This window comes from Pelophylax lessonae (genome assembly GCF_965119305.1).
Source record: "Pelophylax lessonae genome assembly, chromosome: 6".
Taxonomy (NCBI): domain Eukaryota; kingdom Metazoa; phylum Chordata; class Amphibia; order Anura; family Ranidae; genus Pelophylax; species Pelophylax lessonae.
The window spans coordinates 328,497,199-328,525,173 of record NC_138773.1 but is presented as its reverse complement, the minus strand read 5'-3'; the positions used below and the strand labels follow the sequence as shown (position 1 = coordinate 328,525,173).

The 27,975-nt window shown below is 44.8% G+C and overlaps 2 protein-coding genes across 2 annotated transcripts in view; both read right to left on the bottom strand.

Moving 5' to 3' along the window:
- LOC309557593 (protein mono-ADP-ribosyltransferase PARP14-like) overlaps window positions 1–27,975 on the bottom strand; it is a 254,593-nt gene that overhangs the window by 63,853 nt on the left and 162,765 nt on the right. The window lies entirely within an intron of this gene.
- Window positions 26–22,543, bottom strand: LOC309557744 (protein mono-ADP-ribosyltransferase PARP14-like; the record flags this gene model as incomplete). Its single annotated transcript, XM_082260515.1, has 5 exons — window positions 22,516–22,543; window positions 13,413–13,616; window positions 5,520–5,756; window positions 2,157–4,405; window positions 26–202 (listed from the first exon to the last, which is right to left on the bottom strand). The coding sequence occupies exons 2-5, from the start codon at window positions 13,522–13,524 to the stop codon at window positions 26–28; spliced, it is 2,775 nt and encodes a 924-aa protein (XP_082116641.1). The 5' UTR covers window positions 13,525–13,616; window positions 22,516–22,543.

Below are 27,975 nucleotides of genomic sequence, written 5' to 3'. Positions count from 1 at the left end.
TCTGATAATTCTTTTCACTCCTCTGTCAGAAATCTTGTGAGGAACACCTGGTCATGGCTGGTTGGATGCTCACTGGAACATTCAGAAGTTTAGAAATGCTTCTGTAAGCAATGCTATCAGCATGTTTTGCAACAATAAGGTTGCTAAGATCCTGAGAGAGCTTTTTGCTTTTACCCATCATGAGATGTTTCTTGTGTGACACCTTGATAATGAGACACCGTTTTATAGGCCAACATTCGAGACTGAACCAGCTGATATTCATTTGCACTGACAAGGGGAAGGATTTCTTTCTAATTATTGATAGATTTCAGCTGGTGTCTTGGCTTTCCATGCCTTTTTGCACCTCCCTTTCTCCATGTGTTCAATACTTTTTCTCTGTGTCATTCCATTTCATTACACATAACTTCATTTCTGAACTTTTAGAAATATATTTAGCTAGTAAAATGGTGATGTGTTCAATACCTGCATATTGTCAGGGAAATCACCTTTAGACCACAAGCTGATACAAGGAAAGAGGCATTTAATACTCGTATACGAGGAGACAGTTTACACCGACATACTACTATTAGCTACTATGAACCGTCTGGTTTGCATACATGTCTCCTACCCTTATATACATTTTGAACATTGTTAAGATTGAAACCCCCCCTTCATTTGGACAATGATTGATGGCCTGTACAGCCTTTAATATATCCTAAGGGGGGGGGGGGGGGCGGGGGGGTTGAACAGTAGTCTATTGTATTCATTTCCTCGTCTACAAAACATCTGGACAGGATATACGGACGTCATACAATATAGTAAGTCTTTGTTAATGTGAAAACTTCATATGAGGTCTTACAAACAACATATGGCAGGATATGGAGTAGCCACTGTTTAAATTATTAGCATAATCTGCTGAAACAATGTAGTTCTAGGAAAACTCCATATATATAAGCATATATATATATTATAAGCATAAATTATTATAAAACATATATTAATTATGAAACATTCATAATTTCTTTAACATATATACACTATATTGTCAAAAGTATTGGGACGCCTGCCTTTACACACACATGAAGTTTAATGGCATCCCAGTCTTAATCCGTAGGGTTCAATATTGAGTTGGCCCACCCATTACAGCTATAACAGCTTCAACTCTTCTGGGAAGGCTGTCCACAAGGTTTTGGGGTGTGTCTATGCGAATGTTTGACCATTCCTCCAGAAGCGCATTTGTGAGGTCAGGCACTGAGGGGGCAGAGCCGAGCCAGGTCTCTGTGTAATTGGACACGCAGAGATGCAGCTTGGAAGCGAGCCTTTCTGGGTGCTCCCATTGCAAGCTGCTTGCTCTGGGGGCCACTTGGCAGGAGGGAGGGGCCAGGAGCACTGGCAAGGAACCCGAGATAGGGGCTGCCCTGTGCAAAAGCACTGCACAGAACAGGTAAGTGTAACATTTTTATTTATTTATTTATTTATTTTTTATAAAAAGACTTTAATGTGATACTAAAGTCTCAGTTTTGTTTTTCTTACCTTATACTTACCTGCTCTGAGAGGTGGTTTTGCACAGAGCAGCTCAGATCTTCTCTTCTCGGGTCCCCCGCCAGCGCTTCTGGCCCCTCCCCTCTGCCAAATGCCCCCCAAAGCAAGCACCTTGCTATGAGGGTACCTGAGCTGCAACTCTGTGTGTTCATCCAGTCATGGAGCCGTAGTTCAGCCCCACCCCCTCCCCCTCCCCATTGGTTCACTGACCCTGATTGACAGCAGTGGGAGCCAATGGCGCTTTCCAGGTTCCAGCCAATGAGGAAGGAGATCGCTGAATCTAGATGGGGCTCAGGTAAGTATTAAGAGGGCTGAGAGGGGCTACTGTACACAAGTTTTTTTTTATATGAATGTATAGAATGCACCTTCTGCCTTTACAACCACTTAAATATCACTTTAACTGTCACAATGTGAGTTGTCCTTTTGCTGCAATTATTATGCTACTATACTATACTCGGAGTGCGCCCTGCTGTTCTTCCTACCTAAAACTATATAAAAGTCAATCTTGTCTACAAGGCAATGACCCTGCTGTGTGATTTCTCTGCAGAACAAAGAGCGCTGTCATCTTGTCACAGGAAGTGGAAAAATAATGTATTTGCTGGCAGAATAACCCCACAATTGTATATAATACTTACCGTCGTATCCTCAATATTCCCGTGTTTTAAATTGACATGCACTCCTTCTTTAGTCACCACCATGGAAAGGTCACCTTTTCTCATTGTTTCCTTTTTCTTTGAAGTCTTCTTCCCGTGATGTTTTTTCTTTGGTTTTTTTGTGGTGACCTGCACATTCTCCTCACCGCACTCTTCCTTCAGGAATTTGGTTAAAGTCTTCAGTGTGAGGTCATCGTTGTCTACAAGGTGGATGTTTTTGAGTGCTTTTTTGCTTTCTGCGTATTGTTTGATGGATTTCAGAATATTCTCCACACATATGTCTACAGGAATTCCAGAGACTACGAAACTGGCCATAGAAATTGCAGCAGAGTTGAGAACATTCTCTGCAGCTGTCTCCAAGCTGCGGGTGATCGCTTTCCGCAGTAGCCGCTCGCATTTTGATTTATCCTTTTCACTATATTTAGGGCCAACTGTATGAATCACCTTCTTGCAGGGCAAATTCTCCACATCTGTTATCTCATTCTCCCCCGGCTCCAGCTCCCCTTCTTCCTGAACAATGCGTTCACATTCTTTCTGAAGTTTGGGCCCTGCTGCTTTCAGCAAAGCCAGTGCTGGTCCTCCAATGGGCTTTAAATCTTTATTTGATGCAATGATGATGACATCAGCACTGTGCTGGCACAGGTCATCTTTATACAGAGCCACCGTGACTTCATTTTGGAGGTTGACATAGCAAAGAGGTTCAGTAGGCTGATGACCTGAAATTCTGGTATCTCCATCCATCTGAAAATATATCACGCAGCGAAATGTATTCTTTGCTGTATTAATGTGCATGTCTTCATTGCTAATACAGAATTTTTTGGCCCCAGGTTTGTCAATGTACAATGTGTCAGAATGTAGTGTAGAATTCATTTTTGTTACAAAAGTTTCTGCTTCTTCTACATATATCTTTGGACCGGACAAGGAGAGGAAATTCTGTTTCTTTACAACCTTCACATTCTTTAAAATTCCATTCCATTCCTTCTTTTCTCCCTCAATAAACTGCAAGGTTGCCACCGACTTCAGCTTGATGTCTTTCTGCACCAAAGTGTTCTTCTCCACAAAGTCATGGATCTGCTGGTAGGCTTCTTCTACGGATGAAGATAGACCAGTGATCACCACCTCATTTCCTTCCTTCCCAGAGAGTTCCTCTATGGAAACTTTCATTCCGCCAGCATTACACATCTCATTTAGAAAAGACTTTAATCTTCCCCATTCCGGACTCTTAGTGATACTTTTATTCACCACAGAAACTCGCTTACAGACCAATTTTTTCTCCAAAGTTTCTTCAGCATTTTTAAGATCTTTATCAGAGTAACCAACTAACATGACTGCATTATCTTCCACCTGAAATATTGCTTTAGTGTTGTTAATCATAAGAAGGTTATATGACATTTCTTCATTGTCTGCTGCCATCAGAAACTGGATGATGCTTGGATCACGATTAATGGATTTGGACTTCAGGCCTTGCCTAGTATTCAGAATTTCACATTTGGCATTGAGCACTTCATCTTTTGGGCCATAGAATTTGATTGACTTAGTAGTTCTATCATAACTAATGTTTATATGTGGGTTACCATCCTTGATGCTTTCCTCCAGACCACATGCAAACATTAATTTACAAGCTGCGGGTTCAAGGGGCACCTCCTCTTCCACTCTGCTCAGTTGTCTGGTGGTTTCTTCCACCAGTTTTTTGAATATCGGATCAATCTTGTCAACATCTTCTGAAATGCCCACAATGAAAGCCTTCTCTGCAGCTAAGTCTGGTTTTAAGAGGACTCCATCATTAGATGAACTGGACACCTTTGTCCTGATGGCTTTCCACACTGGTGGCTTCAGGTCATACTCTATGACTTTATACTTCGACATTAGAAGCGAGAACTCTGCCTGGACTTTATTTCTCCAGGTTGGTGCTATCTTTGACAGGGTGCGTAGATGTGTGGAGAGGTAGCTGGGAAAAGACAGCACAATGAGAGGTTTGGGGGGGTTTGGATTTGGCCATTTCACATCACAATATTGATCTGCCATGTGCTTCTCTATACTTTGTTTAATTTCTTCATTGTTAAAGATAAACTCCAGTATTTGTGCACATATGGGACATTCTACGGGTTCAGGTGTCTTAATATGTGTTTCTGTCTTTCCGTACAGCCATTGTCCAATAGATGGGTAATATGGGAAAACGGAGAGGACTGAGTTGTGAAATGTATGCTGCTTTGTACGAACCGTCTTTACAACTGCAACAAATAGATGAAAATTGTATTAGTAACACATAGTGGCTCATGGACAGCTCTTTGTTCAGATAGTTTTGGTCATGGCCTTTATGTCATTTAGAACTGGAGCAAATAATTAACTAATATTGTTAACCTCAATGCAAAGGGTACACATGATCTGTTGTACAATGTAGCAAGACAGTGTGACGAACGCCCATTTGCTGGGACGTTCGCCATGGGCTACTGGAGGAGTGTGGATGCCAGCCTCCTGCCCACAAACTACGGGCCCTGGCTTGTAGGGGAGCGCGGCTCTGTGTGAGGGGTGTATGCTGGGGGACCCTTAGAGTACTGTAACTTTGAATTCAAGTCCCTGTCACCCCAAGCGACACAGACTCTAGGCCTAAGCTGCCTACAACAAAGGACTTCACACAATGAGAGACTAAACAGATGCTAATGACATAAGACTCAGCTATGGTATACTGGGGGATGTGAATTGACACTTATAATAAGGTGTGTTGAAAATGGAGACGGGCAGTCTGCGAGCCTATGTCTTCTGCTTTCATCTGTTTAGAGGTGAGGTGTGTTCACACTTCTAGGAATGCGTATTCGGCTATGTTTTGGGCTTGTTGTTTGTTGAGTCAATTATGATAATGCTAATCCTGTCTGAGCCTCCAGTGTCATTCACCTATTGTTTCTGTCCAGAAAGTCAGGTATGTTAATTATGTTCTGTATACAATACATTTGCATGATGTAATCAAGCACCTAAGACTGTATATATTGGAAGTGAGTTGTTGAATAAAGAGTCTTTGTTTTACCCTTCATCGAGCTTAGGCAGTAGAAGCTGCAAAGAGAGCCAGGAGTCTGAATATTGTTCTTTTGAAGTATTGATGGTGAGAGCCCCCTGTGTGGGAAGCTATTTATTTGTGAACTTTTCTTTTATTTAAATAAAAGTGTGCAGAAAAGCCCTAAAAAGACGATTTTGGCGTGGAATAAACTCACTGTTTTGCACTACCAATGAGCTAAAAAACCCTCAACTTATCACACCCTCCAAAATTGAAAAATTTGTCTAAAGTTCCACTCTGTGAATCTGTACAATATGTAACTTTAAATACAAAACACGCAGACTGAAACCTTTTACCTTCAGCACTGGAGAATGTAATGATGGCGGCACCTTCTTCCGGTAACATCTCCTTATTCTCTATAGGCCCACCTCCGTGTTTTGCACTCTCAAAGTAAAGTTCGAGGAACTCCTCCGATGTGTTGGCTGGGAGACCCTCCACCCTGATGCTTCTGGTTTTCTCCAGACATTTGGCTCTCAGATTTTGCTGTTTGACTCTCGGACTTCCAGAAAATCTTCCAATGAATTCTGGAATATCTGCGTGAAGACAAATTACAATCAGTTCACCGAAGGAGGAATATCCAAAACATAAAGCAGAACACAAGTCAGGGGTTTGTCTTTATTTATTTTTTTGCTTGTCTGCTGTGGGTAGAGTGGAGAAGGTTTAGAATCTCTGTCCTAATTTAAAGTGGTTGTAAACCTCAGACATGAAATATGAGCAAAGCATATCCTTTTATAGTGTGTACTTATCTCAGTCCAGGGCACTAACTGTGATTTCTGTCTGCTGCATCCTTCTACTGCTATGAGCATGAATCACTTCTGACAAGTTTTCCTGACACCAAGACAAAAATGGTGACAGGGAAGGGACCTCAAGCTGATTGACAGCCTCAGCTCTGCTCCTGTGAGCTGTGTAGGGGAGGGGGGTGTCTCTTCCTCCAATCAGCTCTAAGAGCTCTCCTCACTGAGCTGTGCAGAATGTAACTTCAGCTCTCTGCTCCCTTTTTCTGAACAAATTGTGACGGACCGTCTGGCACCCAGCTTGGGTGCCTCTGTCAAGATACAGCTTCTTCCACTCTGGAACCAGGAACCAGGTATTATAGATGAGCATTGCAGCCAAGAACTAGACGACGCCAGCTTAGGTGCAAACTGGAACTGACTTCATTGTAAACTCACACAGAATATATACCACACAAAATCAGGTGAGAGACTGATCACATTATTCTAAACGATGCAAACTGTAAACAGTAATAACAGAGATTAATTCAGAGAATTAATCCAAGCCTCGCTCTCAGTGTTCATCACCTTGTTGTCCATCATTAGATAATGATCTGCTCTCTCCATGGGATCAGAGGCTGAACTGGGCTCTTTTTAACCACTTGCCGACCGCTTCACGTCTATTTACTCCGGCACTCAGCCGCCCATGAGCCTGTAGGGGGCGAGCGTGCACCGCCGGCGGTGCGCTCCCGCCCCCGCTTGTTCCCTGCTGAGCCAGCGCATTTGACCGGTGGCTCCGGTGGCCACCGGCCACTCGTGATCTCCCGCAGCTGACAGAGAAGGACAGACGGCTGATGTAAACACAGCCGTCTGTCATTCTCACTGAAGTAGGTACAGAGGCTATGCGATCCTGCTATATAGGATCACATGTCTCTGTGGTTACTTCACTAGCCATGCCCCCTAACAGTTAGAATCACGCCCCTAGGGACACACTTAATCCCTGGATCACCAATAATGTTAACCCCTTCCCTGCCAGTGTCATTTTTACAGTAACAGTGCATATTTATAGCAGTGATTACTGTAGTAATGTCACTGGTACCCCCAAAAGTGTATAAAATGTCAGTTTGGGGTCCGATCTGTTCGCCGCAATGTTGCAGTCCCGCTGAAAAAAAAATTGCAGATCGCTGCCATTACTAGTTAAAAAAAAAACAATAAAAATGACATAAATCTTTTCTGTAGTTAGTAAACGCAATAACGTTTGCGCAAACCAATCAAAATACGCTTATTGCTATTTTTTTTACCAAAAATATGTAGTGGAAAACAAATTGGCCTGATTTTTAGATTTTTTTTTTAAATTTCATTTGAAAAAATAACAATATTTTTCAAATTTTTTTATAATTGTTGCTCTTTTTTTGTTTATAGCGCAAAAAATAAAAATCGCACAGGTGATCAAATACCACCAAAAGAAAGCTTTGTTTGTGGAAAAAAAAGGACGTCAAATTCGTTTGGGTACAGCGCCGCATGACCGCGCAATTGTCCGCTAAAATCATGCAGTGCCGAATGGCAAAATAGGGCCTGGTCTTTGAGCAGCCAAATCTTTCGGGGCTCTGACCGGAAGAAACAAAGAAAATCCCAGTCTCCTCCACAGGCCATGATCAGTGAGTAGAAGGCTAGCCCCTAGACCTCTCCAAAAGCCCCTGTCCCGGTTTAGTCTGTCACACAAGCTGTATAAATTCAGCACTTTGAACAGATGTATAGAAGAGAATATTGCAAATAAACATATACAACTAACGTAGGAGGATTTCTTTCATCTCTGTGTATTACCATGAGCCCAGTCACTTTACTGGGAATATGGAAGGGTTTACAACCATGTTAGGGCTTCTTAGGTATTTGCGATCAGTCGCGGTCAGAAAGCCTTTACAAAACAATGATAGGCTTGCAGCCTGTAACTGCACATCAAGTAAAATAGTAACATAGTTTGTGAGGTTGAAAAAATACATCAGTCCATCCAGTTCAACCTATGATGTGTGTGTGTTTGCTGTTAACCGTACATTGTATACCCCTGTATGTTGTACATTGTATACCCCTGTATGTTGTGGTCTTTAAGGTGCCCATCTAATAGTTTTTTGAAACTATCAATGCTCCCTGCTGATACTACTGTTTGCGGAAGAGAATTCCACATCCTTACTGCTCTGACAGTAAAGAACCCCCTACATATTTTAAGGTTAAACCGTTTTTTCTTCTAGTTTTAGTGAGTGGCCACGTGTCTTATTGTATTGTATTCCCTTTCTCTAAAAAGTTTCTTCCTTATGCTAGGGTCCTCGCCAGTACAGTATTTGTACATTGATATCATATCCCCTCTCGAGCGTCTGTTTTCCAGAGAGAATAAGTTCAATGCTTGTAGTCTTTCCTCATAGCTGATGTCCTCCATTCCCCTAATTAATATTTTTGCTTTTCTCTGGACTCTCTCCAGTTCCAGCACATCCTTCCTGAGGACTGGTGCCCAGAACTGGACAGCATACTCCAGATGTGGCCGGACCAGAGTCTTGTAGAGTGGCAGAATAATTTCTTTATTTCTGGAGTGAATCCCCTTTTTTATACATCCCAGTATTCTGTTGGCTTTGCCTGCAGCGGCTTGGCATTGCATGCCACTGCCAAGCCTGTTGTCCACTAGGACCCCCAGGTCCTTTTCCATTTTAGATTCACCCAGAGGTCCCCCCCCCCCTAGTGAGTAGCTCATTTCCATGTTTCTGACGCCCAAGTGCATTACTTTACATTTTTCAACATTAAACCTCATCTGCCATGTAGTTGCCCACCCCGTTATTTTGTTCAGGTCCGCTTGTAAGGTTTCCACATCCTGCATAGAAGATATTGGCATGCCTAGTTTAGTATCATCTGCAAATACTGAGATTGTACTAGATATCCCCTCCTCTAGGTAGTTTATGAATAAATTAAACAGGATTGGCCCCAGGACAGAACCTTGGGGGACCCCACTTTCCACACCCGCCAAATCAGAGTACTCCCCATTTATCACCCCCCTCTGGACTCTCCCCTGGAGCCAGTTCTCTATCCAGGTACTCACCCTATGGTCCATACCTATGTACCTTAGTTTGTACAGTAAGCGTTTGTGGGGAACGGTGTCAAAGGCCTTTGCAAAGTCCAGATACACCACATCCACAGGCTTACCTTTATCTAGGTGGCAGCTCACTTCATTGTAGAAGGTTAATAGATTGGTCTGGCAAGAAGGATTTTTCATGAATCCATGCTGATTACTACTAATAATACCGTTTTCATTACTAAAGTCTTGTATGTGGTCCCTTAACATCCCCTTCAAAATCTTGCAGACTACAGAAGTTAGGCTGACCGGTCTATAGTTACCCGGGATATATCTCTGCCCTTTTTTAAATATTGGTACCACGTTGGCTTTTTTCCAATCAGCTGGCACCATTCCCATCTGTAGACTATCCTTAAAGATCAAGAATAATGGTCTGGCTATCACCTGGCTGAGTTCCTTAAGTACCCTCGGGTGCAAGCCATCCGGTCCCGGGGATTTATTTTTGTTAAGTTTCTCTAGTTTAGTTCTAAGTCTATCTTCTGTTAACCATGTCCTCTGTGGCCAGATTTCCTTTGTCGTCTTTATTGGGGCCAATGTGTTCTGGCCTCGCTTTCTTACTATTTATATACTTTTAAGAATTTCTTTGGGTTTTTTTTACTCTCTTCCGCTATATGTCTCTCATGTTCTATTTTAGCTGCCTTGATTTCGCCTTTACATTTCTTATTGCACTCTTTGTAATGCTTGAATGCTGCCAATGACACCACAGCCTTGTATTTTTTGAAGGCCTTTTCTTTAGTATTAATATGCATTTTTATGTTGGAGTTTAGCCACCCAGGGTTTACTTTTGCTCTTTTAAATTTATTTCCCTTTGGAATGCACTGGCCAATCCCTTTGTTTAGTATGCTCTTGAAGCACTCCCATTTTTCCTCCGTGTTCTTTGTTCCCAGGGTTCTATCCCATTAGATATTTTCTAGCAAAGAGTGCAGTTTAGGAAAATTGGCTCTTTTGAAATTCAGTGTCCTTATATTACCCTTTTGCTTCCTACTACTGTGATTAATATTGAAACGAATTGACCTATGGTCACTGTTTCCTGAGTTGTCCCGTATTTCTATATCCATGAGCAGGTCTGTATTGTTGGTAATCAGTAGGTCATGTACTGCATTGTTTCTTGTCGGTGCATTCACCATCTGACCCATGAAATTGTCCTGCAAAACATTTAGGGACTGCCGAGCCTTGGAGGAATGTGCGGTTCCTTCTGCCCAGTCTAGATCTGGATAATTAAAGTCCCCCATTATAATGGCATTTCCCATCCCATCACATGCGGTTAGAGACAGATGAGCTGAGCAGTCCAGGATGCAATACTGGGCCGCTCATCTGTACCTAACTGCATGTACCTGCTCAGTGTTTGGATAAGTGCAAACAGCCTCAGGGTTTATTAGCCTGTCATTGATTTGTACCCCGCCTGCAGAAAAAATCTGCTTAGTACAGGAGATAGCCACAATTAGCCATGTGATTAAAGCTTTATTGCTAATTAACAAAATGGGCCAGCGCCCCAGGGGGTGTAGGACAAGGATCACTTAACAAATACAGTGCTTCCAGAAAGCATTCACAGCACTTTACTTTTTCCACATTTTGTTATGTTACAGCCTCTTTTTTTAAAATGAATTAAATGTAATATTTTCCTCAAAATTCTACAAACAATCCCCCATAATGACAACGTGAAAGAAGTTTGTTCGAAATCTTTGCAAATTTTTTAAAATTAAAAAAACAAAAAATCCCATTTACATAATTATCACAGCCTTTGCCATGAAGCTCAAAATTGAGCTCAGGTGCATCCTGTTTCCACTGATCATCCTTGAGATGTTTCTACAACTTAGGATTGGAGTCCACCTGTGGTAAATTCAGTTTATTGGACATGATTTGGAAAGGCACATCCAGGATTTTTTGGAGGCACTGATCTGGGGAAGGGTACAGAAAAATTTCTGCAGCATTAAAGGTCCCAACGAGCACAGTGGCCACCATCATCCGTACATGGAAGAAGTTTGGAACCATCTGGACTCGTCCGAAAGTGAGCCACTCAGCCAAACTGAGCGATCGGGGGAGAAGGGCCTTAGTCAGGGAGGTGACCAAGAACCCGATGGTCACTCTGACAGAGCTCCAGCGTTTCTCTGTAGAGAGAGGAGAACCTTCCAGAAGAACAACCATCTCTGCAGCACTCCACCAATCAGGCCTGTATAGGAGTGGCCAGACGGAAGCCATTCCTCGGTAAAAGTCACATGACAGCCCGCCTGGAGTTTGCCAAAAGGCACCTGAAGGACTCTCAGATCATGAGAAACAAAAATTTCTGCTCTGATGAAACAAAGATTGAACTCATGGCCTGAATGGCAAGCGTCATGTCTGGAGGAAACCAGGCACCGCTCATCACCTGGCCAATACCATCCCTACAGTGAAGCATGGTGGTGACAGCATCATGCTGTGGAGAGGTTTTTCAGTGGCAGGAACTGGGAGACTAGTCAGGATTGAGGGAAAGATGAATGCAGGAATGTACAGAGACATCCTTGATGAAAACCTCCTCCAGAGCGCTCTGGACCTCAGACTGGGGCGAAGGTTCATCTTCTAACAGGACAACGACCCTAAGCACACAGCCAAGATAACAAAGGAGTGGCTACGGGACAACTCTGTGAATGTCATTGAGTGGCCCAGCCAGAGCCCAGACTTGAACCCGATTGAACATCTCTGGAGAGATCTGAAAATGGCTGTGCACCGACCCTCCCCCATCCAACCTGATGGAGCTTGAGAGGTCCTGCAAAGAAGAATGGAAGAAACTGCCCAAAAACAGGAGTGCCAAGCTTGTAGCATCATACTCAAAAAGATTGGAGGCTGTAATTGGTGCCAAAGGAGCTTCACCAAAGTATTGAGCAAAGGGTGTGAATACTTATGTACATGGGATTTGTTTCCTTTTTTATTTTTGATACATTTGCAAAGATTTCAAACAAACTTCTTTCACATTGTCATTATGGGGGATTGCTTGTAGAATTTGGAGGAAAATAATGAATTTAATCCATTTTGGAATAAGGCTGTAACATAACAAAATGTGGAAAAAGTGAAGCGCTGTGAATACTTTCCGGATGCACTGAATCTGCAGCCTCAAAAAAATGTCTGCACGACTATAAATAAGTAACATCAATGCTTTATTGGTAAACTGCACATAATATATACCTCCCAACATTCTGAGATGGGAACGAGGGACACCTATTGGGAAAAGTATGAAGACATAGGACACACCCCCCTGGCATGCCCCCTTAAAAGAGAATTATACAAAATAAATGATTGGTTAAACCCACAAGTGTTGTTTTTTTTTTTTTCTTTTACCACTACTGGTCCTTTACACTGACATTGAAATTTAACAATGCAGAAATGTAAAAAAATGGATGAAAGGTTTAGCACCAGGAAACACTTTGAAAGATAAATAATGCATTTTATATACAACTATTTAGATCAGACCAAAATTGAGGGACAAATAAGGAGCAAGACGACTTAGTGGACGATAACTTATCTTCAGGGCACTCTCACTAGTATCCCCTTTCAACTGACACCCATCCACTGACTATCCTAGGAGCAGGGATGGCCCCCCTCAGGTCAGGCCCCTTGACACAAGATTCTGTACTTACTGTACTGCAGAGACAGATCCTCCTGTATCTCCCCTCTTAGTCAGCTCCTCTGGACCTCCGGGTTCAGTTCCTCACTGCTACTCTCTATGCCCTCAGGATGACCACCTGAGGCCACATGGCACCTCTACAAAGGAGGAGGCACCTCTCCCCTGGGACTCCGCTATCCAGACAAAAGACCCCGAGCACATTTTATACAGTATCCCTACATGCACCGAGGCACTTTCCCTCTGCCAATCATCAGGACTGTATCAAAAGCCTATGCACCCATTCATCAGGTTTCCTACTACTGTCCAGCATGCCTCCCTATTGGACCAGTGTGAAACTCTCTCTAGACAGAATGAGTTGCATCCTGAGCACAATGAGCAGACCTCACTAACAGATCCTGCTCTCTGGTAGGCAGAGAACAATATAGATTTACCTGCAGCCCTTCTGGTAAGCAGACAGAGCACAAAACTATACTTTCTCACTAGCACCTACATAGGAGGGTGCTACATCCTAAAAAGGAATACCTTAAATTGCAAACAGTAGGCCTAAATGACCCGGTGCAGGGGGTGGAGCGGTGGTGGAAATCCCAGACCAGCTGGAAACAAAATAGTATTATGGGATAATAGCAGAACTGGGGACAGGATGCTCAAAGCATATTGCAGTGATCCACTTGGGTCATCCCACTGGAGAGATCTACAGACCCTCTACGTGGTGGAGATGAGCGTGTGCACCAACATTTCCAAGAGCACAATGAACCTGATATCTCACCATTTTCAGAAGTGAAGGTGACAACAGCTGATTGAATCTCTGGAATCCTCTCCACCTGGAAGTCGGTGTCCTCATTCTTCTCACTGATATTCTCCACCAGGAGGTTTAACATCTCAGGAGTGCAGCTGTCCTGGAGGTTCTCAATCAGAACCTGAGAGGATGGGGGGTCCTGTGTCACCTTATCATCTTCTTTAGTGTTTTTTTCTGTTAAATAGGAATAAAAAAAAGTGACAATTACCAACATGTAAAGCCTTTTTGAATGTCAGGTCCTGGTCTATACTATTACTAGCTAAAACTGCTTACAAACATTGGATAAATACCAGCCATGCACACATGATCCTAATGTGAAACAAAGAGCTTTCTACTAATATGCAAGTTTACTTTCTTACATATTTGTGCCTATGGGAGGGGACAAGCATGGTAGGTGCTGAAGGGAAATCTTTTCTTGTCAACTTCAAACTCTTCATCATCGCCCGCAGCTACATCACCAACCTCATCTGCAGATATCACCCAAATCGTCCTCTCCACTCTTCCCAAGACCTCCTGCTCTATAGCTAACTTGTTACCTCCTCTCATGCTCACCTCCAGGACTTCTCCAGAGCTTCTCCCATCCTCTGGAACTCCCTGCCCCAGTAAGTCCGGTCAGCCCCTGTCTGCCTTCAGGCGATCCCTCCTGCCTGCCTTCAGGCGATCCCTGAAAACTCACTTATGCAGGGAAGCCTATCCCACCTCCACCTAAGAACTGTACCTGAGTCACCTCCATCAGATCATCCCTGCAGCTATTACCTCTTCTACCACCTCCCCCCCTCCCCATCCCTTAGATTGAAAGCTTCATGAGCAGGGCCCTCCTATTCCTTCTGTATTGAACTGTACTGTCCCGCTTTATATGGTATAGCGCTGTGCAAACTGTTGGCACAAAATAAATCCTGCATAATAATAGTGATGGAAAAAACTACAGCCAACTGAGTTTTCCCCAGGAGCCTCTATCATGGAGTGGCTGCCAAGGTGAACATTTATTATTATCTGTAAGCCCCTTCAATCTGTGTGAGAATAATTATCAGGACCTGGTTCTGAACCTGTGACCTCTGCTGCGTCTGGCGATGTCTCTTCTTGCTAAGCCACCTGGGATGCTGGACAGCTACCTGGACAATTCCTTGAATGATCTTGCCCTTGGTCCTTGTTTTCTTGACCTCTTTGCTCCTCCCATGAACTTCTTGATTTAAGCCATGTCTCTGCACTTCCTGTTTGCCAGATTATTGTGCTTATTGTGCCAATAGCTCTCTCTTGTCACTCCTGCTGCTTTCTGTATCTCCACTACCACTCGCTATGGGCCTTTGGCTTCTTTACTGACTATGCTTCCGCTTGATCCCTACCTGCTATATCTGCTACTTGACCCCGTCCTGCTCACCTCCCTGTGGGGTGATCCTGAAGGCCGCAACCTGGTAGTAACATGCAGAAAAACCCATCTCCACCTTCAGGAGCTCTGGTGAACACCGGTTAGTACTTAGACCCTGTACCTCGGGTGATCCCGCGTCATCCGCCAGGGTGACCTACTTTTGCACTTATCCAGCTGGTTGGTGGGAGCCTCACTACTGCTATCTCTACTGGCAGGGCTATTTTTCTCCGAGAATAGATGAAGGTACTCTCTCCGCCCCTGACCTACTTCTGAGCACTGCCCTTTGTTTGTGTCCCCTATCCACCTAGTAGTACTGCTCCTTTCAGAGAATACAGTGCCAAGTATAGTTTTGGGGTGTTAAGTAATTTGTATGGAATTGGTTAATGATAATAGACCCCGACCCCAGCATCATAAGATCCCCCCAGCAACAACAGATCCTTCCCAGCAACAATAGACCCCCCCAGCAACAATAGACCCTCCCCAGGAACAAAATACACCCACCAGCAACTACCCATTTTTTGTACCTTATCAGCGATGGAGATGCTTGCTTTAGAGGCGGGTGTCTCACTCAAAGTCCCCTTTTGCCTTCACCATCCATACTAAAGGGATGGGAGTGTGTGTTTCCCAGCCAATCACTTTTAGTTTGCACCCTATGGCTATTACATAGCCATTAGTTTTTCATTACCAGTCTTGGATTGGAGCAGGTTGGGGGAGGATTGGGCGATCTCCAAGCCCATCTGTTTCCCATCCATCCATCAGCATTCATGTACGTCCCTTGTGGAGACACTTAGGTTGAGTAGTGTTAGGTAGTGTTAGGACTGCAAGATACACAGGGTGCCTTGTTGTTGGCCTTGCAGCTTATACATGCGTTTGCAAATGTGTGTTAACTAAACCCCTGTTTTTAACCTAATTTGTTAGACAGGTTTATTTGGTTTGTTAGCAGACTGGTGGGTAAGTATATCAAACTAGGGACCGGCTGGTTTCCACACACCTTCTTTAATATCCCTTGCTTTTCAATTTTGTTATATACAGGGATGGAGACGCTGAGCAGTGCTCACCGGTGTCTCATCTAAAGTCCCAAAACTGCCCATTTTTTTTTTTTTTTTTTTTTTTATGTGTGGGTTCCCTTGTTTTACCATTAGCAACAGTAGAACATTCAGACATGTTTCCAAGTCCTCAGACAAGGACCAGTCCAGTTTCTTTGGGTTTTGTGTTTTTATTTGTAACTTGGATAGGAGAAGGGATGAGTGGGATACTCCAATAACTGAACTATGCACAAAAAGGCAGGGACTTTACAAAAAATGCTGACTGACGCTGGTTAACGCTGACTGACGCTGGTTAACGCTGATTGAGCTAGTCACGTCTAGGCCACTTACTGAATTTTACCTTTGACTGTGAAAGAGTCCTATTAGCTTCCTAAAGCACTCCTTTCCTGAAGTAACTGTCCTTTATTGAAGACTGCACTGCTGAGCAACTTCAGGGCCCATCCTGGCGCCCCCTTTACCCTCTAATCTTCAGGGTTTAACAACTTGGCACCCCCTTTACCATATCACTCTGGGTTAGCTGACTTCTGGATCCCCTTGACCCCACTGGAGTGGTCCCCTCTCTTAGGCAGACCCCTGGGCAGATGCTTGAGTACTCACGGTAGAAGTATTCTGCCCAGCACTGCTTATTAAAATATGTTGAAGGTGCAAAAAACTAAAGTGCAATATATAAACATATATTAATAAAATTACTAGTATACTATTGTGCTACTATAAAAATATATTACCAAATTATTATCATGTGCTAAAAATCACAATAAAGTGCACATTGAGTAGACTTATAAATAGAGTTGAGCGGACACCTGGATGTCCGTGTTTGGTGGGTCCGGCCGAACTTGAAAAAAAAGTCCGGGTCCGTGTCCCGGACTTTTTCCGAACTTGACCCGGACACCGAACCCCATTGAAGTCAATGGGGACCCGAACTTTCAGGCACTAAAATGGCTATAAAAAACCAATGGAAAGGGCTAGAGTGCTGCAAATGGCATCAAAATGTAGTTAAGAGCATGGCAAGTGCTCTTAAAAAAATTCCCCTTTAAATTTGTAATTTTTAAATAGCAGATTAGAACAGCACTCTGTAGTAAAATATAGCTGAATGCTGCACACAACAGACTGATAAAAATATTTTTTTTTCTCCCTCCTCCTCCTCCTCAGTGGGCTCAAGTGAGGGCAAAAAGATCGTTCACTGCACCACCCCCCCACACAGCAAAATCGATGTAGATCGCTAATGGACGATTGTTCTGTCCTGTGTCTCCTAATCTCTCCCTGCCTACTCTCTCCAGCCTGTCCCTAAAATGCTCAAATATCTTTCCCTGCCTACACTCCGACCTGTCCCTGCATTATTTTCGGGCACAATGTTGTTTTTCCCTGTCTGTCCCTAATCAGCAGCAGCCAGCACCGTTATGTGTGCTCTCTCCCTACACTACAGCAGACTGACGCGCACCGCGCTGTGTCTCTAGCTTATAAAGACCTGGGTCACATGCTTCAGCTGGCCAATCACAGCCATGCCATTAGTAGGCATGGCTGTGATGGCTACTATGGCACACCAGTTAAACACTTGTTGATTGGCTGTTGAAAGCCCGCCATTAAAACCGCGCTATTACATACAGGAAATAAAATTACCGAACACAGATTTTAAACCCGAACATACAGTAAAGTTTTCGAATAATACAGTCCGTGTTCGCTCAACACTACTTATAAATCAAAGGTCCCACCCGGATCTCCTCCACATAGATCCAAAGTGCTCAGTGCCTCCGTGGTAAATATTGCTGACAGTCCCAATAAATCAATAGTCCCACAAGGATCTCCTCTTCAGAAATCCAAAGTGCTCAGTGCTTAGTGTAAACGTTACATATATTGCTGACAGTTCCACACACAGGTGTATGAGTGCTTTGTGCCTTCCTCGTGTGCTCCCCTCTTGGTCCCCCACTCACCGGACAACCAGAGTATAACAGCCCGTCAGTATCACTTCCTCCTCACGGTCTAGAAGATGGATGCCGGCTGGTTTGGGATGTGCACACTCAGATATGCGTGGCAATGGCGTGGCTCTAGATTCTATACAGCTCCCCCACAGGTGTAGCCATACAAAGAGAGAAGGTCCTCCATAGTGTAGTATTTAAATTAAACTTTTATTAAATAAAATACAATACACTTACAAACAGATGCTTTCAATGCGCCTGTCTTCCGAGTGGTGGACGCCGCTCTCACCGCTTGTGCTCCAACCCCGGAACCGGATGTGACGCCGGATGTACGAGCAATGGCTTGACGCGTTTCGCCCCTCCCACTAGGGTGTCCTCTGAAGCTATTGTAATAATATTATCATTATCTTACACTGGACTTTCACAATCACCCCTATATGTTATACTCTTAATTTATTTATCTTTGGATTTTTGACATTGGAGATATATTTAATGTATTTTATTCTATTTTATTTTATGAATTTTCACTTATGGGAGAGATATTGAGTCACATTCATTGATGTATTTATGATTATCTCATATTTGATAGACATATATTTATATATTTATTTGAGCGCGGTCCCCTACCAAACCTATTAGAGGAAGACTTGACTGTTCTCTGGGCCCAGTGCTTTTTCCGACCCTACCCTGAAGGCTTGGTTCCAGACCCAGATGGCTGAGGCCCGTCGCCACCATCTGGAATTAGAAGCACTGGTAGTATGAGTGCTGGGGATCTTAAAAGAAAAACGCTTGCTCTTCCTTTTTACAGGTAGCAATGTACTCTCCCTCCCCCAATATCTTTTGGATATACTTTTCCAGATCGTCACCAAAAAGGCGCTCTCCCTGGAAAGGGAAGCCAGGCAGGGACCTTTTACATGGTAATTCCGCAGACCAGCTCTTTAACCAAAGGATTCTGTGCATATGTACTGTCATCCGAGCCAACCGTGACATTTGCCTTATGGAGTCTTTAAGAGCACAAAGTGCGAGGTAGATCTGACAGATCTTCCACAGACTCTCCTTGAGAAGCAACTGTCTTGGACACTCGCTTCATACGGTCTTTTAAAGACTGAGAAACGCCTATGGCCGATACTGCTGGTTGTATCGCAGATCCTGCAACCGCAAAGGAGGTTTTTTATAAAGATTCCAACTTCTCATCTGCTGGATCTTTAAAAACCTAGGCATTATCCACAGGGCAGGTTAAACTCTTGTTTAAAACTTGGTTAAATCCTATCAGGATGGTCCCAATCATTATATATTACTTGCTCCAAGTGTGGATGTATGGGAAACGTCAGAGGACTATGAGTAGGGCGCAATGAGCCTAGAGAGGAAAAAGAGACTTCAGCCATTTTTAAGGGAGGAAATTTGTATGCAGACCGGACCATTTCAGTAAGAGACTGAACTAACAATCTCTGAGTTTGAGAGGCTGATAGAGACTCCTCTTACACCCTGACTCCCCAGAAGTGGAAACCTCAGCTTGACCTTCCATAGGGTCATCATCAGCTACTTCTTCCACATCCTCTGCCCAATCCTGAACTGATTTAGGGGGCGGCACAGGTGAGGGGGATCTATCACGTTTCCTCCTTCTTTGTGATGCTGCAATCATGCCAGCAATCCTAACCTCAGGGCTGGCTAATGCCGATTCCAAATCGTCCTTAGTGACGTAGGTTGCGGTGAAGCACCTGGAATAGCTACAATGAATGACAACCGTAATGGCTCAGATTGGCTAGTCGCCTCTGGCTCTTCAGGGGGAGTAGACGCCGAGGAAGCACAGCTAGGACCTTCAAGGCCTGACGGTGGAATCACAGTGCCTCTTCCAACTGTGCCCCCCCCCCAGAACTTTTTCGGGCAGACATTGCTTTATAGCAAGACAAACTTGAGGTACTAACTTCAGTGTATCCAAGGCTTGTGCCAAGCTTATACAGACTATCACACACAGCACTGATTATCCCAAAATACAGGACCTGTTTTTTCCAGTAACATACACCCACAGTGAATCACGCAACCCAGCTGCTGCTGCTCTGTGTCCCCTTCAGCCTCTGACAGAGGCTAGCGCATTGGAAACAGTTTCTTCGAAATCGCGCCCATTTATGCTGTATTGCGCATGCGCGGCGTGCTACGCTCTCCACGTGGCGTATGTCTGTTTTAAAAGGCGAAGATTCTCACACGCGAATGGGCCTTCGCCACAGACACGTTTTTAAGGGAGGAGACAAACATGTGGGGGCTTATGCGCCAAGGCGAAAACAGCAACCACATAGGGGTGAGAGCAGCTTAGGCTGAATTTTGTTTGTCACAGCTGATACATTTCAGGTGATCAGCCCAGGGCAAAAAACAGTGTGATAACAATAGGCAAATAAATAATGTTTCAACAAACTTTGCATCAATCCCACAACTGCACAAGCTCATATAATCACAATTGATATAAATGGCACATTTAATCCCTTAGGAAAAGCCAGAGCTTTCAACAGGATGTATTTTGCACAGCTTAACATCCACAGTCTCATGCACACATTGGTTTGTCACGGCTGATACCTATCAGGTAATCAGCACAGGATGAAAACATCGTGTCAGAAAAACAAGCACAGAAATAATGCTTAACAGGATGTATTTTGCCTAGGCTTACCATCCATAGTCTCATGCAGAGACTCACATGGCACTCGGTCTCTGTTCTCTTTTTTAAAGGGAACAGTGCATAAAGTATTTACAATCTGCAATCATGCCAGCAACTTTACCTTCAAGGCTTGCTGTATGTGTAAATATTTTAAATTGGACTCCCCAGTCCTGCCGCAGGATTCTGTTTGAAACAGGAATCCAATCTTCACCCATCACGGCGAGCATTGTCTTGGTGACCTTCAAGGACTGGGTCCCCCTGTTTAAGAGGGGCAACTGCCTTGGACCTGTAGAGCACCGTGCACAGATTGTCTTTGGGGTTTGGTATTCCAAGGGTCCGGATCCCAGGGTCCAGCACCTAAAAAGGACAGCATTACAGGCAAAACCTCTTGTCTGCTTCCGGAGGCTAAGGTACCATCTTTTTTAGTCCATGTTTTAGATAAATCTGATAGTGAACTCCTTAGATCCAGTGATCTTTGATTGGGGTATGTAGCATATCTTCTTTCTTCTTTGAAGAGAAATGTGGAGAGACTCTCCACTGTGACCATCACCTTTAGACACTGGTGAAAAATCTGAATTACTTCCTGTGTGGGAGGGGTTATATAGGGGGACATCCTTTCTGATTGGTTGCCAGTGTTCTTCACCTGTAGGTGGCTATATAACCCATATGTTATGATTTATGGCTCTGTGTCCCATGATGTACATGTAGCACCCTCCTAGACAGGTGCTAAGTAAAAGCATCTATTTTGCTCCTGCTGATAGGATTTAACCAAGTTTTAAACAAGAGTTTAACTCAGGGGAGCTGATCTATTAGTTTGGTCTGTCACATGTTTCCAGGTGTTATTCACTGGGTCTGTCCCCACTGCAGCCAATGAGGGAGCTCATTGGACAGTGGAGGAAACCTAGCCAGTGGCACACTCTGTTTTATGTCAGTTCCATCGGGAGAGCATCCTGGGATTGCACATAAATAGGAGGGGAGCATGTGACAGGGGAGCAAAGTCCCAGGAGGAGGCGGACGGCTGTTCTTCCTCCTGTAGAGTGATGAAGGTGGTCCAGGCAGTTGGCCTAGGGACCAGGGGTTGAGCTGAGTGCAGCTGAGTGCAGAGGATCCAATGTGCTGACCAGTGGAGCTGCTGGGCAGAGGACTTTGGAAAAAACAGTATCTAGAGTACTAAGGGAACTGCCCAGGGGTCTGCCTGAGAGAGTGGACCACTCCAGAGAAGTCAGGGGATCAAGGAGCCAGCTCACTCAGAGTGTTACAGTAAAGGGGGTGCCGTGTAGTGAACCCTGAAGATTGGGAACAAAGGGGGGTGCCAGGAAGGACCCTGAAAGTTGTTCAGCAGTACAGTACAGATTGCTCCAGAGTACAGATTACCTCAGTTCTGCGTCACAGTGGTGACAGACTGAAACCAGCGGCCTAGCCGTGACTAGCTCAATTTCAGTGTTACCCAGCGTTAACTAGCATTTATTCAAGTCGCCCCTGCCTATTGTGCATAGTTTGTTCAGTCGGAGTATCCCACTCATCCCTTCTCCAATCCAAGTTCCTAATAAAACATAAAAACCAAAGAAACTGGACTGGTCCTTGTCTGAGGTAAAATCACTTGGAAACATGTCTGAATGTTCTACTGTTGCTAATGGTAACCCAGGGAAACCCGTATTCAGCAGCTCCCTTGGGAGTAGTGCTACATACAAAAAAAAAAAGATATGCTGCTATCATATGTATAGTACAGTGCTGAATAAGCATGCCACCCCCTATGTTAAATAACAATATGTGTCCCTGTGTCTGTGCTGTATATACCTATACAGTAGTGTATCAGAGCGTCTACCGGCGCTCACGTGACTCCTCGGCTCTCTGCTCCTCTCCTCCCTGGATGACGTCAGTGGGAGTGCTTGGCCCTGCCCCTTGGGGAGAGCAGAGTGACGACGAGTCACGTAATACTGCTCTCACATCAAGACAGCGCTCTCATATCAAGGCAACATTTAAAAAAAAAAAATGTTGCTCGTCTTTCAAAACGCTTGTAGACCACGTTACTCGCAAACCAAGGTATTACTGTACATGAAAAAATCACTTTATCACGAAGTCACCTATTGATGTCCATTACCTTCTTCTCCCGGACTCTCATGTACTTTATGGTCCTACAAAATGGGGAAAACACAGAATGTTATTGTCAGGGTGAATTTAAAAGTCATTATGAGTCATAGAAGTGACGTCATAGAAGTAATAGAAATGCAGACATGCAGTACACAAAGTTATATTCAGAAACCTCTCTATCCACTACATACCAGATTGAGGATGTGACTTTCTACAGTATTTAACCCATCTGCTACCAACTCCTTTCCATTATCATTATTGTCAAAAAAAAATGCAAATTAGAAGTTGGGTTGAAAGGTGTTCACTGAAAGGGTGTGTGGTGGTGAGTAGTGTGTACAGGAGAAGAGTGTGGAGTGTATGGAGGTAGGTAGTATGTACAGGAGAGGAGTGTATGGAGGTGGGTAGTATGTACATAAGAGGGTTGCGAGGTGTATGGAGGTGGGTAGTATGTACAGGAGAGGAGTGTATGGAGGTGGGTAGTATGTACAGGAGAGGAGTGTATGGAGGTGAGTAGTGTGTACAGGAGAGGAGTGCGGAGTGTATGGCAGTGGGCAGTATGTACAGGAGAGGAGTGCGGAGTGTATGGAGGTGAGTAGTATGTACATGAGAGGAGTGCTGAGTGTATGGAGGTGAGTAGTATGTACAGGAGAGGAGTGTGGAGTGTATGGAGGTGAGTAGTATGTACATGAGAGGAGTGTGGAGTGTATGGAGGTGAGTAGTATGTACAGGAGAGGAGTGTGGAGTGTATGGAGGTGAGTAGTATGTACAGGAGAGGAGTGTGGAGTGTATGGAGGTGGGTAGTATGTACAGGAGAGGAGTGTGGAGTGTATGGAGGTGGGTAGTATGTACAGGAGAGGAGTGCGGAGTGTATGGAGGTGAGTAGTATGTACAGGAGAGGAGTGTGGAGGGTATGGAGGTGGGTAGTATGTACAGGAGAGGAGTGTGGAGTGTATGGAGGTGGGTAGTATGTACAGGAGAGGAGTGCGGAGTGTATGGAGGTGGGTAGTATGTACAGGAGAGGAGTGTGGAGGGTATGTAGGTGGGTAGTATGTACAGGAGAGGAGAGTGGAGTGTATGGAGGTGGGTAGTATGTACAGGAGTGAAGTGTTGAGTGTATGGAGGTGGGTAGTATGTACAGGAGAGGAGTGTGGAGTGTATGGAGGTGGGTAGTATGTACAGGAGAGGAGTGTAGAGTGTATGGAGGTGAGTAGTATGTACAGGAGAGGAGTGTGGAGTGTATGGAGGTGGGTAGTATGGACAGGAGAGGAGTGTGGAGTGTATGGAGGTGGGTAGTATATACAGGAGAGGAGTGTGGAGTGTATGGAGGTGGGTAGTATGTACAGGAGAGGAGTGTGGAGTGTATGGAGGTGGGTAGTATGTACATGAGAGGAGTGTATGTAGGTGGGTAGTATTTACAGGAGAGGTGTGCGGAGTGTATGGAGGTGGGTAGTATGTACAGGAGAGGAGTGTGGAGTGTATGGAGGTGGGTAGTATGTACAGGAGAGGAGTGTATGGAGGTGGGTAGTATGTACAGGAGAGGAGTGTGGAGTGTATGGAGGTGGGTAGTATGTACAGGAGAGGAGTGTGGAGAGTATGGAGGTGGGTAGTATGTACAGGAGAGGAGTGCGGAGTGTATGGAGGTGGGTAGTATGTACAGGAGAGCAGTGTATGGAGGTGGGTAGTATGTGCAGGAGAGGAGTGTGGAGTGTATGGAGGTGGGTAGTATGTACAGGAGAGGAGAGTGGAGTGTATGGAGGCGGGTAGTATGTACAGGAGAGGAGTGTGGAGGGTATGTAGGTGGGTAGTATGTACAGGAGAGGAGAGTGGAGTGTATGGAGGTGGGTAGTATGTACAGGAGAGGAGTGTGGAGTGTATGGAGGTGGGTAGTATGTACAGGAGTGGAGTGTTGAGTGTATGGAGGTGGGTAGTATGTGCAGGAGAGGAGTCTGGAGGGTATGTAGGTGGGTAGTATGTACAGGAGTGGAGTGTTGAGTGTATGGAGGTGGGTAGTATGTACAGGAGAGGAGTGTGGAGGGTATGTAGGTGGGTAGTATGTACAGGAGAGGAGAGTGGAGTGTATGGAGGTGGGTAGTATGTACAGGAGAGGAGTGTATTAATGATAGGTAGTATGTGCAGGAGAGGAGTGTGGAGTGATTGGAGGTGGGTAGTATGTACAGGAGAGGAGTGTGGAGGGTATGTAGGTGGGTAGTATGTACAGGAGTGGAGTGTTGAGTGTATGGAGGTGGGTAGTATGTACAGGAGAGGAGTGTGGAGGGTATGTAGGTGGGTAGTATGTACAGGAGAGGAGAGTGGAGTGTATGGAGGTGGGTAGTATGTACAGGAGAGGAGTGTGGAGGGTATGTAGGTGGGTAGTATGTACAGGAGAGGAGAGTGGAGTGTATGGAGGTGGGTAGTATGTACAGGAGTGGAGTGTTGAGTGTATGGAGGTGGGTAGTATGTGCAGGAGAGGAGTGTGGAGGGTATGTAGGTGGGTAGTATGTACAGGAGTGGAGTGTTGAGTGTATGGAGGTGGGTAGTATGTGCAGGAGAGGAGTGTATGGAGGTAGGTAAAGAAAGATGTTCACTGAAAGGGTGTGTGGTGGTGAGTAGTGTGTACAGGAGAGGAGTGCGGAGTGTATGGCAGTGGGCAGTATGTACAGGAGAGGAGTGCGGAGTGTATGGAGGTGAGTAGTATGTACATGAGAGGAGTGCGGAGTGTATGGAGGTGAGTAGTATGTACATGAGAGGAGTGTATGGAGGTGGGTAGTATGTACAGGAGAGGAGTGCAGAGTGTATGGTGGTGGGTAGTGTGTGCAGGAGAGGAGTATGGAGTGTATGGAGGTGGGTAGTATGTACAGGAGAGGAGTGTGGAGGGTATGTAGGTGGGTAGTATGTACAGGAGAGGAGAGTGGAGTGTATGGAGGTGGGTAGTATGTACAGGAGAGGAGTGTGGAGGGTATGTAGGTGGGTAGTATGTACAGGAGTGGAGTGTTGAGTGTATGGAGGTGGGTAGTATGTACAGGAGAGGAGTGTGGAGGGTATGTAGGTGGGTAGTATGTACAGGAGAGGAGAGTGGAGTGTATGGAGGTGGGTAGTATGTACAGGAGAGGAGTGTGGAGGGTATGTAGGTGGGTAGTATGTACAGGAGAGGAGAGTGGAGTGTATGGAGGTGGGTAGTATGTACAGGAGTGGAGTGTTGAGTGTATGGAGGTGGGTAGTATGTGCAGGAGAGGAGTGTGGAGGGTATGTAGGTGGGTAGTATGTACAGGAGTGGAGTGTTGAGTGTATGGAGGTGGGTAGTATGTGCAGGAGAGGAGTGTATGGAGGTAGGTAAAGAAAGATGTTCACTGAAAGGGTGTGTGGTGGTGAGTAGTGTGTACAGGAGAGGAGTGCAGAGTGTATGGCAGTGGGCAGTATGTACAGGAGAGGAGTGCGGAGTGTATGGAGGTGAGTAGTATGTACATGAGAGGAGTGCGGAGTGTATGGAGGTGAGTAGTATGTACATGAGAGGAGTGTATGGAGGTGGGTAGTATGTACAGGAGAGGAGTGCAGAGTGTATGGTGGTGGGTAGTGTGTGCAGGAGAGGAGTATGGAGTGTATGGAGGTGGGTAGTATGTACAGGAGAGGAGTGTGGAGGGTATGTAGGTGGGTAGTATGTACAGGAGAGGAGAGTGGAGTGTATGGAGGTGGGTAGTATGTACAGGAGAGGAGTGTGGAGTGCATGATGGTGGGTAGTGTGTGCAGGAGAGGAGTGTATGGAGTTGGGTAGTATGTACAGGAGAGGAGTGTATGGTAGGCCCCCTTACTAGTGGGGTATAGGTAGTTAGAAGGGTGCGGGTTACAGTTAGTGGGGGACTATAGTTAGTGAGTGGGGCTAGTTAGTGGAAGGGGTAAGCTAGTGGGTGGGGTATAGTTAGTCTGTGAATATAGTTATTGGCCGGGGGTCATTATTAGTATAGTTTATGTAACATAATATAATTGGGGGAACCCGCCCACATTGTTCAATCCCCAAAATTTCCTCTATCAGACACTTACTGCTGGTACCCCCTGTGCGGGGGGAGGAGTCTTTGCATCCTCTGAGGGGGCGGAGCTCTGTGTACTTTGTGTGTTTCCTTCCTCCGGTAATTGGACAATCAGCTGTAATGTCTTCCCCTTTGGTAATTTCAGCTGATGGTTCCTCCTCTGCAGAACCCGATCCCGTGCTGTGATAGGAGGAGACAAGAAGAAAAATCATACAGAAAGTACGATGTAAAGCACGCAGCGGAATCATATATCATCTTTTCCCTTCTGATTTGATGCAAAGTCGTCTTATGACATATGCATATTTGAAGCATGTTGTCATTTCTATATATATGTACAGTATCTCACAAAAGTAAGTACACCCCTCACATTTCTGTAAATATTATTCTATCTTTTCATGTGACAACACTGAAGAAATGACACTTTGCTACAATGTAAAGTAGTGAGTGTACAGCTTGTATAACAGTGTAAATTTGCTGTCCCCTCAAAATATCTCAACACGCAGCCATTAATGTCTAAACCGCTGGCAACAAAAGTGAGTACACCCCTAAGTAAAAATGTCCAAATTGGGTCTAGATAGTGTTTCACACTGGTCCAATATTGAGGCATTTTGGACAGTGGGAGGAAACCTGACACAGGCTTTGATACAGTCCCGGTGATTGGCAGAGACTAGCTGTCTCGGTCCATTATGGGATACTGTATAGAAGCCTAGAGTGCATGTGCTGCAGGGTCTTTGGCTGGTGAGCAGAATCCTGGAAGGAGGATCGCGGCTGCCTCCTGCTCTGCAGTGGTGGCACGTGGTCGCAGGCAGTCAGCCTGGGGACCAAAAGAACAGAGCTGAACCCAGAGGTCCAGGAGAGCTGACTAAAAGGGGGACAGACACTGGAGACCGTTGAAAAACAGTATCGTGAGTACAGGGGATCGTGTCTAGAGGCCTGATCTGACGGGGGCCACCCCGGTTTAGGATAGTCAGAGGACGGGTGTCAGTGTGTCAAGTGAAAGAGGATACTAGGAGAGTATCCTGAAGATAATCTAGCCCTTCAAGTCTTCTGGATAGTGATGAGCCGAACACCCCCCGGTTCGGTTCGCACCAGAACACCGCGAACAGAGGAAAGATTTGTTAGAACAAACAAACTCTATTGAAGTCTTTGGGACTCGAATGTCAAAAATCAAACGGCATAATTTTGAAGGCTTAAATGCAAGATATTGCCCCAAAAAAGTGTATGGGGGCCCGGGTCCTAACCTGGGGAACATGTAGCAATGGAAAAAAGTTTTTAAAAATGATCGTTTTAAGAGGAGCACTGATTTACTGATTTTAATGAGGCTTAAAGTCTAACTATAAAAATGGAAAATTCCTCCAAATATCGTGCCTGGAGGAGTCCCCTGAATGTGTCTATAAAGTAGTGCATCTCTACAATGCATGTAGCCTGATGCAGCAATACTGACATTT